Genomic DNA, 12,966 nt, shown 5'->3' on the forward strand with positions numbered 1-12,966 from the left:
CCTAACTTAAAGCACTTCGCGGTTGCTAATTTCGCAGGCTTCATTAAGAACTTTCATTAATCAAGAATCAAGGTTTTTTATTTGCAAAACCTTTTTTTTATCACTTAACAAATTTATCCTGGAAATATCTTTACATAGGTGCGAACACAGAAATAAAAACACGCCTTCTTAAACCACTTAGTAGAATATTTAAAAGTTAATTAATTACCTAATAAACTTTAAAATAAACACAAGACAGTTTTAGTGTTTGTATTAAAATAGTTTAACATTCTTAAATCATCAATAGCCCGCAAATTGGTTATCCGTAAGGAGGCGAAGTTTACATAACAACCTACAATTTATACTGGAGTACCATACAAAAATTGAATGATCTTAAAAGTAATTAAGAGTAAATTACATTGACAACGATTTTTTTTTATATCATAAGGTGGCAAACGAGCGAGCGGCCACCTGAAATTGCTGAAATAGCGAAGCCTCTCATCCGAAAAGTCCACTTCAACTTCCCATCCTTTCCTTATAAGAAAAAGGGTAGGAAGGTAGAGAGGACTAAATTAGGCGATTACAATCATTAATCCCGTACAAAAACAAATTGTAACAATTTTTTTAAAGATTATGATAATATAAGCAGTATAAATCTACGGTAAAACATATACGAGTCAATACAGTTTTATAAATAATCGCCTATACTAAAGTAGGTTGGAGATATGCAGCAGTGTCACGTGCTACACATAGCCTAGCGGTGGTCAGGCTTCATCTTATAAAGCCATCTTGTATTCCAGTGCCGACTCCCGCGAGAGTCATGCCCACGGATGCAAGGAGCTTTTTACATTGGAATTTTATTTAAGCGCACGAAGTACCGATGCGCTAAACATTAAAATTCAACGCATAAATATTGACATCTAGTTCTACTATTCCTTATTAAGTATTTATTTATTAACCATGACCTAAAAAAGGTCTGGCTGGAATGTGTGAAAGAGGATTTGCTCTTTATGTATAATACTTATCTTACTAAAATTATTAATACGAATGTTTAGATGTATAGATGGATGTTTATTAGAAGGCATCTTCAGAACGGCTACATGGATCTGACTGAAATTCAGCATAGATGTAGACAATAGTCTGAAGGAACATATATGCTACTTGGTAAGTGATCTTTTATTTCTGCGCGAATGGAGTCGCGGGCGACAGCTAGTATGAAGTGAAGTGCACTATCTCGTCTATATAAACAAGGGGCAGACATGGTATGGGCATAATGTAATTCTCGTGTAAATGTACTTATAATAGAAATTACTCAGGCGAACAGTTAAAGATAAAAAAATTGCAAATGATATCTTTACATTTACCAGTTTTTCAAAATAGAAACTGATTATTCTATTTCGTTTCATTCCATTTAATTTTTTTTTTATTTTAATTATACATTGAAAAAGTCGACACAGCGTTTTACCAAAAAGTAACGCGAAATAACTAGTCTATTAAACTGGATCCAATTTGCGATGCTTTGCGTGTCACAGCTTTTTGATGTACGGTTATTTTGAATAACGCGCCGCACCAAATTGATAGCAAAAATACTTTTATTGCAAGTTCAAAAAAACTCAATATTTTTTGTTTCTATCGAAAGCTTAACATTTTTCTGTTCACATTTTGACAACAAAAATGACTGTTAAAAGTAAATTTGGCATAGATGTGAAACACAGTCTGGAAGAACACATAGGCTACTAGTAAATTTTTTTAATTCCACGCAGACGGAGTCGCGGGCGACAGCTAGTATGCAATAAAGGTCATTCTAATTGCGGTCTGCGGATAAAATACAATAATTATAATTGTATTTGGGACGATGATACTTTATTTTGTTACCGTACTAGATACAGGAGTGTTAATGTAACCAAAAGGGGCCAAGATCGCTAACGGATTAGTTTACGTATAAATTGTTAAAACAGATATTTTTACCCATTTTGTTTCCTCTAAATGGCATTTATTATAGTACTAGCTATCGCCCGCGACTCCGTCCGTGCGGAATTAGAAAAAAAACTTAATTAGTAGTCTATATTCTACATCTACTATGTTTTACATCTATGCCAAATTTTAGGGAGATCCATGCAGTCGTTCTGGAGATACCTTTAAACAAATATCGATCCATCCAAACATTCGCATTCACAATGTTAGTAAGATTAAGTGACAAGCAGGCGGCCACTTCAAGTCACAGATATAACGAAGCAATCACTGGCCATAGATGTTCTCAATTCAAATGCGTTACCCACCTTGTCCGATGAGAGTAGATATTTCTCCCCTCTTTCAAGAGACCTTAAAAAATCAAGAAATAAGAATAAGCTCTAACAGTGGTAGAGACCGCTTTAATATCTTCGCACGAATTGTCCGGCTTGCCCGGTGAAATACCACGAACAAACAGAAGACAGGCGTGAAGTGGAAGCAATTCCGCGTTTCGTCTGAGGAGTGTGCTTCCTGAAGGCCTAATTTAGTCCTCTTTCCCTTCCCACCTTTTTTCTTATAAGAGAAGGATGGGAAGTGGAAGTGGACTTTCCGGATGAGAGGATGCATGGAAAGGGAATATATATTAAAGGTAGGTAACGCATATGCAATTGCGTATGTCTATGGGGAACGGTCACTTTGCTATATCAGCGATTTCAGGTGGCCGCACGCTCGTTTGCCACCTTATGTAATAAAAAAAAGCTTTTGATTTAGTGGTGGATGCAATAAGCGTGGAATCTTTGATAAAATCTCTGCCAGTCTTATTAATAATCCATTTACCAATACTTGGTATCTCTTAGCTATAAAATATTAGTTTACAGATTGCCCCACTTCTTTCCCTTAGAGGAGGATTGATTTTTACTCTTTTTATTTCTTAGTGAGTGCATTTAGATTGGCATTTCCTTTTTTATAATAAAACTCTAATAAGACATTTATTAAAGCTCGATAAATTCGTTTACTAGGTCGGGAGGTTGCAACACGCCTACCTTGATTACCCATTTATTTATTTGCTTCCAGAGATTGCTTTTAATATTTCATTTATTAAGCAATCGGAATATTTATAGAGGTATTTCAAAATACATTTTACGTTACTTTATTTACAGTATCGAGGCAAATAAATAACCTAAAATAATAACGAATAACAACTGATTTATGTTATTGGTTTGTGGTGGCGAAAGTATATATACAAAAAATAAAGCATTTTTAGCATGCAAATTCTTTAGTCCGTGCGTGCGGTGCGTCCGGCGCGGGCCAATGGATTCGTACCTTATAAGTCACAGTTTGGTGACATTAGCAAAAAATATTACCCTTGAGTTTCTGAGTTCAATATCTGTGTGTAAAACAGATCATCCTTATCATAATCTTTGAAAAAAAACCGAGATAATATGTTTGAAGCGGAAATATTGGTCTTAGAAACCCACTGTAACTGAATCATTCTGTTTGTAGCGGTACATTTGATATAACTAAACAGCATGGTATATCGAAGTTAAGTAAGAACACGGTATTTCAAATTGCCATTGTTTTTACAGCTAGTTCGCAATATGATTGTCGATGCGGCAATTTTACGAATCAACCCAAATTTCAGTCAGTAACATGTTATAAAGCAATAAATTTCAACAGTAAACAAATTCGCGTTGCGCCACAATGAAATTACAAACATTTATATATACCAAAACGGATCCATTAGATACATGTTAAAATAAACTGTTAACAATTAGTTATTAATCTTTGATGAACATCAATTTATATTTATTTATAAATCATAATTGCAAAATAATTAAATTATTTCACAACTGCACGTTCTTTAAGACAATGAGTAAAGCGTTAAATATTAGAATATTCTGATTTTTTATTTCATAAAATAACTAGTGGTCGCCCGCGACTACGTCAGAGCAAAATAAATAAGAAGTAAGTATGCCCGCGTGCATCAACTACTTTTCTGTTCAAGTCCCGTCAAAATCGGTCCAGCTGTCCAGAAGAAACGCGGACACACATACAGACGAAAACTTGCTTTTTCGTTATCAGCAACTCAAATAGTCTACAAATTATGACATACAGACAGTCCAATTTTGTCAATATGTATAGATTTATTAATATTATCAAAAATAGAACAGTTATTTTGGTAAGAATAAAAATTGCTTTTTGTTTTAACGTATGTCCAAACAGTAACACGGGTAAATGAAAGTGAGGTGTGGCGGAGCGAAACCGGTATTCTGTACCATAATAATACATTTGTAATAGCCTTAAGGTGATCTACTTGCCGCCGCTTTGAGCGAGCACTGCAGAATGCGGACACAGCCCACTCCCTCTTGCGATAAGACCTTGATAATAAGGAAGTTTACTTGTTACTTTTCTTAATAAAAAAAAGTTTGTGTATATCAGAGTTTTAATTAGCGTATGTATATGAGGATTGCAAATTAGGAACATTATTAACACGGGTATTAAATTAACGTTCGCTGTAAATATTTACACTAAAAATTTATTTACAAAATTTTATTTTCTATCTGATGACATGCATTTCTTTCGGTGAGTCATATTTTCTTTACAATTAACAAAAACGAACAACACGTACATATATAGTCCATCGACTCACATAATCACAGCGTAACAAAAGTTAAGAAATGCTCCAGTCTTGGGCCAGCCCGCTCTATCGACCCTCCAATGATTCGGCGAATTGTTAATCGATGCATGTTTTTTGCTATTACAAAATGTACATCTCGCCGATATCCCCTCTTATAAATAATTTATTTATACTTTGTGGAAAGAGTAAGTATAACCATCAGGCGCTCTGTTCAGACTGAACTTGCCGGGGGGGAAAAATCGGCTGGGGGGTGGCGTTGTCGGCTCATAGTACTGCTGGCGAGTCTCGGGCTGGTAGGCGGAGTTATCGTATTGCTGAGATGACAGTCCACTGTACTGAGCTTGTTGCACACCAGGGTAGATGGTATTAGCCTGGAACTGTGACTGCGGCTGGTACTGAGGCTGCGCTTGCGGCTGGTATTGAGGCTGCGCTTGCGGCTGGTACTGAGGCTGGGGTGCCTGGTATTGAGCTTGTGATTGGTACTGAGGTTGAGAGTTACCGTAGTTCTCTGTTTCGTAGAGTTCAGGGTGGTACTGTCCATCGTCCACACTGGGTTTACCTCCGTAGTTCCTGGGGGCGGCGGGTGCCACGTACTGTTGTGGTGCGTTGTACTGAGGTGCCTTGTAGTCCGGAGAGTTGTAGCGAGGATCCGGTGTGTATCCAGGAGTTGGCGCAACGGGCTGCGGCGCTGTCGGGATGTGGTCGCCGCTGGCTTGGAATCCATTTTTACCGGCGACGTAGTTCACGGTCTTCCTTTGTCCGGTCGGATCAATGTATGAGTAGCTACCACGTCTGTTGCCATCAGGATCGGTCTCCTCCTTGAAGTCAATGCCGTCCTCCTGTTGGTACGCTGCACCGAATGCTCCGTTGCCACTTAAATACCTCGCTTCCTGTAGGATGGCGGCAGTTTTGGGGTCTCCCGCATATTTGGGAACCCTACGTCCGCCCTCTTGCTGCTGGCACACCACTGCCCCTATCACAAACGCAAATACCATGAGCCTATACATTTTGAGCAAATGTGCACTGCTCGCGTGAAAGTCACAAAGTGTGTGGGTGCGGGCCGCAAATCTCGTTTTATACGAGAAGCAACAGCCTTGAAGTTTATTGGAAGGGCTGGTAGGTGCGACCGCGAAAAACTTACATGCGCCTACAATATGTCTCTTGCCCGGAGCGGATACTTACTGGATGTGTCAAGGAAGTGACGACGGCATCTTTACATTTACGTTGTTACGTGAAAAATAAGGCGAACCACCTTCAACTTTAATAAAAAGTGAACGTTCTAAAAATCTATTATCTAAAACCCATTTAACCATTAAATTAATTGAATCCTTGAGTTATATAAGATTTAAATGTTTATATATATACATACTTTAATATAGTTTATAAGTAATAGTATTTAATTTTTGCCGTAATATTTCTAAATCAGATAGTAGCCAGATAGAAACTTCATCAAGGAAAAAGTATCTATAGCATAATTAAAATTAATTAAATATAGGATACCTGTATTATCCAGACCTTAGTGTAAGTAAATTAACCTACAAAACGGACACATGGGAACTAAGTTAACTAGCACAACCGTCTTTTGTGATCTAACACTATTACTGTAATCATATTAAAATCTAAACAATGCAATAGCACATAGAATTAGTTAATTTCACACAGTTTTTACAATTCTATTTTATACTGTATTAAATTGTGTACATTTCACAATGGTTTTGTGTTAATTGCAACATATTTTAATTAATCTATTCTTTAACTTTAGTTAATTTAACGATCTTACTATATCTTACTAATATTATATACGCGAATGTTTAGATGGATAGATGTTTGTTTGAAGGTATCTCCAGAATGGCTGCGTAGATCTTGCTCAAATTAGACATAGACGTAGAACATAGTCTGGAAGAACACATAAGCTACCAATTCAGTTATTTATCGTTCTGCGCGGGCAAAGTCACAGGCGACAGTTAATATTAGATAAAAAACTGCAATCCCAAATGTTTTTGAGATTTAAAATCATTGTGCACAAATCTCTGTCATTCTGAAGGTACTCTGCAAAAGTATTATAAAATGTCTAATAATTTAGGACCGCATTTGAGACAAACCATGCAAGATATGAATGTCTAATATACTGCTTGGATTCATCTACTTACTTAAATATTTAATACACATAATTATAATGAAGTTTTTGCTTTAAAATAAAACTCAAGTTGTCATTTGTATTTTATCACTGCTTTAGGTTTTAGTTGATATAAGTCTGAGACATAATTCGTTTTGGTATGTCAATTAAATGAACCCTTTATAATTTGATATTAGTGGTTTGCGAGTAAAAGTAAACTAGTTTGTTGTCCAGTTTTTCTGTTTAACATTTATTATATGTTTCAAACACGTACTGCGTTTGTGTTTGAAGGACGGTGTCTGTAATATTTCACAATTCGTGCTCTACATTTTTTTTTTTAATTATAATAACATATATCTAATTCTAAATAGCGTTGGTTACGTTAGCGCAAGCGATCCGTGACTATATGAGTTAAGAGTCAACGTACAAGAAAAGTGGAAGGTCTGGGTTCAAATTCATTGTAAACTAAATTTGAAGCGTTATAATTAATTTTACTAATATTATAAATGGGAATATTTAGATGGTTAGTTGTTTGAAGGTATCTCCGGAACGGCTCAACGGATTTTAATACAATTTGGAATACATATAGAACATAGTCCAGAGGAAACATAAGCTACTTATTTAGTTTTTTTTCTTAATTCGGCGCGGACGGAGTCGCGGGCGACAGCTAGTAGTATTATAGTCTTGTTTCTATGTATCACGTTCTTATGAAAACATGTTTTGTAAGTTACTTTGTTTTTATTAACTAAATAGCGAACTGTATTCAATAAATTAAACAAGCGATATTATCGAAAGAACATCGAAGTAAAACTTATTTTTCTTTAAAAGCCAATTATTATTTGACGATAATTTCTTTCATTTACAATTTAATTTACTTTTTGTTGAAAAATCGCCTTTTGCAATATAGGAATATTATTTAGACATTTAATACTTCCTGCATCTGATATATTAAATTAAGAAATGAAATACTGGTTTTACCGAAGCACAAATAAACTCGTAATATTGATTCTAATTCAGACCTTTGCAATACGCCCAGATACACTTTTATGGTTTTACAGTTAACATAATTATCTGGAATGATACCTTTTTCTTGTATTAAGAAGACTGTATTTGTCATAGAGATTAATTTATTTAATTAGCTCGCTTCCACCGAAAAATTGTTAGTGATACATGATTTTTTTGACATTAGTATGTTCGACTTTAAATATTTCTAAGTATACAATGACTAGTTTTCAAGTAAAAACAAGTCGTAGTTTTAGTTTTTATGAAGTCGTACTTATTTTTGCGAAAGGCAACAGTAAGATCACGATTTCCGCAACTCTGAATTAGCGCGTATTTTGCGTGAGCAGGATCCGGAATCACTTTAGTCAGCCCAACTCTCCGAAGAATCCCAACAACCACTTAATGGTGTCCGTAATCTTCGGGAGATCTGCGACCAAAGACATAATTTAATATATGCACAAGGTATTAAGCTAGTTAGTCAATCAGATTTTACTTATCTAACTTCCTTATTTCTTCACTAGTGAGGTCGACAACTAACATCCTATATCAATATGTCCGTTTTGGGCAATATTCATTTCCTCTTGAATGTATCACTCGTGTGAACGTAGACTTAATGAGTGTCAATCCGCCGGGGACATTCTACCATGAGTCAAGTCCGCGTCGGCACGTGGCCATCGACCTTGTTACGTATTCCTAGTTATAACCTACGCAGAGAGTTTATTATTCATGCACTGCTTTAATCTAACTTCACAGCGCTGATGCAATTATTTTGTCGGACTGCGAATCATGGCACAGTAGGACACAGCAAATGATTAATTTCTTTGTTGTGTAAATTTTACAGAATATCTTTGAAAAATTGAAGCCATTCGAAACTTATGCGTATAACAATGCATTGAAAGATATTCCTAGCGTTATTTCCCTCCACGTAACAAGGGCCAAAGAACAGTGAATAGACATATACTAAAATAGTGCGTACAAAATCATATCGTAGTCCCTTTTTTTATACAGATTGTGATTGGAGACAGCCCTTATTTTTTATATATAGTTATAAATAATAACCATATTAAAATATTATTTCATAGGCTGTAAACTTCGCGAATTTTATCACTACGAAGACAACGAACTTTGGCCATGGATTGTATTGACCATGAAATGCAGTGTCGCATGTCGGGATTCGTGAAAGCAGGCAATAGGCTGCAGGTACGAAATTAGTGACTACCGGTGCGCTTCGACGGCGGAGCAGGGCGATGTATACAAAAATATTAAGTACTTCGGTCCACTCGTTTTGTGTGCGTCGCTGTATTATGCTATATTTTTGATTACATCGCCCGAACCGCCCGTCCTTACGCCTCAAATTTCGAGCCCACGGTCCACTCGGAATTAAAAAAAAACATTAAAAGTAACCTATGTATTCTTTCAGACTATCTTCTACATCTATGCCAAATTTCAACATGCAGTAGTTCTCGATTTACTTTCTAACAAACATCCTAATCAACCATCTTAACATTCGCATTTATAATACTAGTAAGATTAAATACAATATATAATTATTTGTTGAAGCTTCAAATGAATTTTCAAATGAAACATATTATCCTTTTTAACTAACCTCAAACGGTATTATTACCTTTATTTTGCGGCTTTTAGCTTTGAAACATGATTTAATACCGCAAAGAGAACCTTTGTATTCCAGAATACCAAAGGCGATTGAGTCCTTTACGTATGTTATATCCGCTCTTTATAGCGATTATTTTTGAATGAAAGACTTTGTTAGCGTATTTATGTTCTTATGTTATAAAAAAGAAAATATAATTAACATAGACATACTTTTAGCAAAAGAAGACAAAAGGTATTGATTTTGGATTAAAAACTTGATGTACTGTTTTAATGCCTAGCAATATAGTAACCTCAGCAAACCAGACTATGGGTTTAAATAAATTATTAGTAGTAGTCGAGAAAATATAGAACATCAATTTCAGACAGCGGTTACAATTCGAATAGGATTAATAAATGCCATATCATAATCGCCATATAAAAGTACAGTCAGCTGCATTAATATATTTACATTTATAAAGCTTCAGAACCTTTGATACACCTTTGTTTTCAAAAATATTTATGTATATGTACGTACGACCTTATATACTTCTTTCCAACTACAAATAATGATTACGTGCATACTTATATATTTAAAACTAAAGACGTATACAAGTTTAGTAAATGTTTTAATATTTATGCAGCTGACTGTACAAGTTTCTAAGAGATTTTGCTGTTTTTAAAAAAATATATATTTGAAGGACATGTGAAGTTTCGCATAGTGCGGTGCACTGGACGATGCTTCACTGCGCTCTCGAAAATTATAAGAGCCTTGTGTCCGAATAGTTAGTTTTATAGAAAACTAAAAACTGAAAACTTGACTATGTGCAAGAGCTCTATTTGCTGTTTTTTTTTTATTTATTCTTTTGTAAATAATATTTATTTCATTAGAAGATTAAGAGAACGTAACATTAATATGTTAAAATGAAATTAAGTACTTTTAAATACAATATCATAAAATTACTGATCAACTTTTGTAATCGACAGAGTATATTTGTTGAAAATTTTAGAATATGTTATAATTTAATGCAGGTTTTAGACACCAAATACGCTTCACTAGTTCTATTATGAGGGTTGAAAGAACTTTGTAAAGTTTAAAAAAAAAGAATAGTCTAATCTGAATTATTCTCAAGGACACTTCTAAGAATATATTCCAATAAATTGTACTTCGTCACAGTAAGTGCAAAGACCTCAACAAAAAGCATTCGATTCGCTACCGTCGGTCAATCCTGACGATTACTTTACAATATGTTCCGTGATTTGTATTTCTATGTTAACTCGTTTTTTTAACACCTTACCATATTAAAAATTACCTTGACATTTAAATAATTTAAGGAAGGAAATCTGTACAATGTTTTGAAATGTTAAATCACTTTTTAAAGTAAATTTATTTCTGTTAATAAAGATTATATGAAAGTTTATTATAGCAGTTAAATTCAAATCTAGATTTAATACTAGGGAGAGATAACAACAATTTTTTATTAAGCACAGAAAAAAATCCAAGTAATCTTACTAAATAATAGTATAATGTTGCTAATATTAAAAATGCGATTGTTTTGATGGATGGATGGTTTGTTTGAAGGTATCTCCATAACGGCTGAGTAAATAGTCTGCAAAATAAATACGCTACAAGTTTTTTTTTTTAAAGGGAGTAGCGGGCGACCGATAGTTAAACATAAAAATCAGTAAAACAACTTTTTATTGACGGAAACAACGTTTTTATATGCATATTTCAATTTCTTTCCCGATGCGTGCTTAGATAGAAGCCCATGATTGGAAACCGGCAGCGCATTCATGACCTACATTGGTAATTACGAACTATAACATCGCTGCGTTTGCCTATTAAATCATGTCTATAGTCGTTATGAGTAGACGTTCATTAAACCACATTCTGCAAAGGTCACCGGTTGTCCGCGATCAAGGCCGCTCTCGATTCGTATCGAACCGCCTGTAAACTTAATAAGTAATTTATTGAATGTGTATTTGAAAGAGATTTTGTCGTTCAACTATTGCTATTATAATTAAGGTAGTGAAAAGTCAAAGACCTCATCGAATTATATGATTTCTTTAATACAGATTTAAAACTCATTTTATTCATATTTACAATATAATATTATTGAAGATCATATCCTTTAACTTTGTAATAAAGAAAGTTTATTATTAATTACAATGAGTTCAAAATAAAATGTGTGCATCAAGGATCCTCGATCTGACAAATATAGAAACGTAAAACAAGGAAAAACACCGCCTTCGACGGAATCATTTTGCGCCAGTATTATTTTTTGAACTTGTTCAGATTAACCTATCTATTTAGATTTGATATCTGTGACGTCAGAATGTGGTTTGTATTTGTTCGTATTCTTCTTTAAAGTTAACTAAATTTATTTATGATGTGGTAAGTATTGTCTTTTATTTATAAAGATAAATTGTGTAAGAGACCACTTCATTGTAAAGGTGTTGATGCGTTGTTGACTTTAAAACAAATAAATAGTAACACTGTTTACGGGTACGGACCCTCATCAATATTTATACATTCAGTAAAGCCTCGTGACACTCACGCGAAGCTATGATAGATTCTCACCAGTAGACCGGCCGTTTGATAAATTAAATGAATATATTTATATTCGTATGTTAAATGGATTTTATTTACACTTTTGTATTTGTTACTATATTAAAATGATAAATGCTTTAATCTTAAACATAATGTTTTGGCTCATCATCTTATACTTTCTCTACGTAGGAGAGGATATTAGGTATTTTACATCATAAATAAACTTACCTAATGTGTATAAAAATGTGAAATTTGTGTCAAAATATTTGAAAGTTTGATTTACCCATTTATCTATCGAAAAGTTTTTAGAATTGTAAACATTTAATATTTAAGGTTTACATACCGGAACACGTTTTTCCGCGAACTGAGTATAGACGACACCTTTTTTCATTTTTCTATATCATGAAATATTTGTTTATATTTTCCTCCAAACATAGCAAAGGCCTAGTGGCTTGAAAGAGCGTTTCAGTGTTAAATAAAGAGAAGTTTGATAAAGCGAAATTGCGACGTGAAAAAGGGTACAGATGCGAAAATAAAGGAATGAATCCCCAATCGTATTGTCATGTGGAGAGAATGAATGAAAGTAGTTTCACGAAATGGGTAATACAAAGTGAATGGGTGCAGTGGAGGCGAGAGACGACTGAACGAACGATCCTTCGTCAAATAGAAGTTTAAAAACAACGAGCCGACGGATGATGGAAAAGTGTACTCGTTTTTCAATGATGCTGAAATGAACTCAATATCTTGGACTAGTGTGCTTCTATGTAATCGCTTTAAAGGAGGACTCCTGTCAGAGTTAGAACACAAGCCATTTGCTGACGGAAAATCATTTAAAGAAGGACACTGTAATACAATATTTTAACTGTAACAATTTTCTTACTTTGAACAATACGTATCTAACATGGTTTATGTTTAAAATATCACTGAACATTAGGTTAATTATGGCTAAGCAAAATGTTGATGAAAGTTGAAATTAAAAAAAATATATTAAAGTAAAAATATTAAGATCTTATGACTACGTTAATTATCTATTTGAAACAAAATTCTGAATATAAGATTTAATAGACCCTTCGATAATTGAATTAAATCATTTTAAGAATTTCGTCATAAATATGAAGGTTTTAAGAATAATTTTGTATA

The 12,966-nt window shown here is 34.1% G+C and overlaps 2 protein-coding genes across 2 annotated transcripts in view; one reads left to right on the forward strand and one right to left on the reverse strand.

The window, feature by feature from the left end:
* Sema2a (Semaphorin 2a) overlaps positions 1–12,966 on the forward strand; it is a 303,390-nt gene that overhangs the window by 40,456 nt on the left and 249,968 nt on the right. The gene's annotated exons all lie outside the window — the stretch shown is intronic.
* Cpr100A (Cuticular protein 100A) lies at positions 4,407–5,573 on the reverse strand. The gene is given in 1 exon segment (NM_001312697.1): positions 4,407–5,573. A coding segment is annotated over 1 exon segment (828 nt). The 5' UTR covers positions 5,563–5,573; the 3' UTR covers positions 4,407–4,734.

Source organism: Papilio xuthus, unplaced genomic scaffold (assembly GCF_000836235.2).
Source record: "Papilio xuthus unplaced genomic scaffold, Pxut_1.1 DF826938.1, whole genome shotgun sequence".
NCBI classification, from domain to species: Eukaryota; Metazoa; Arthropoda; class Insecta; order Lepidoptera; family Papilionidae; genus Papilio; species Papilio xuthus.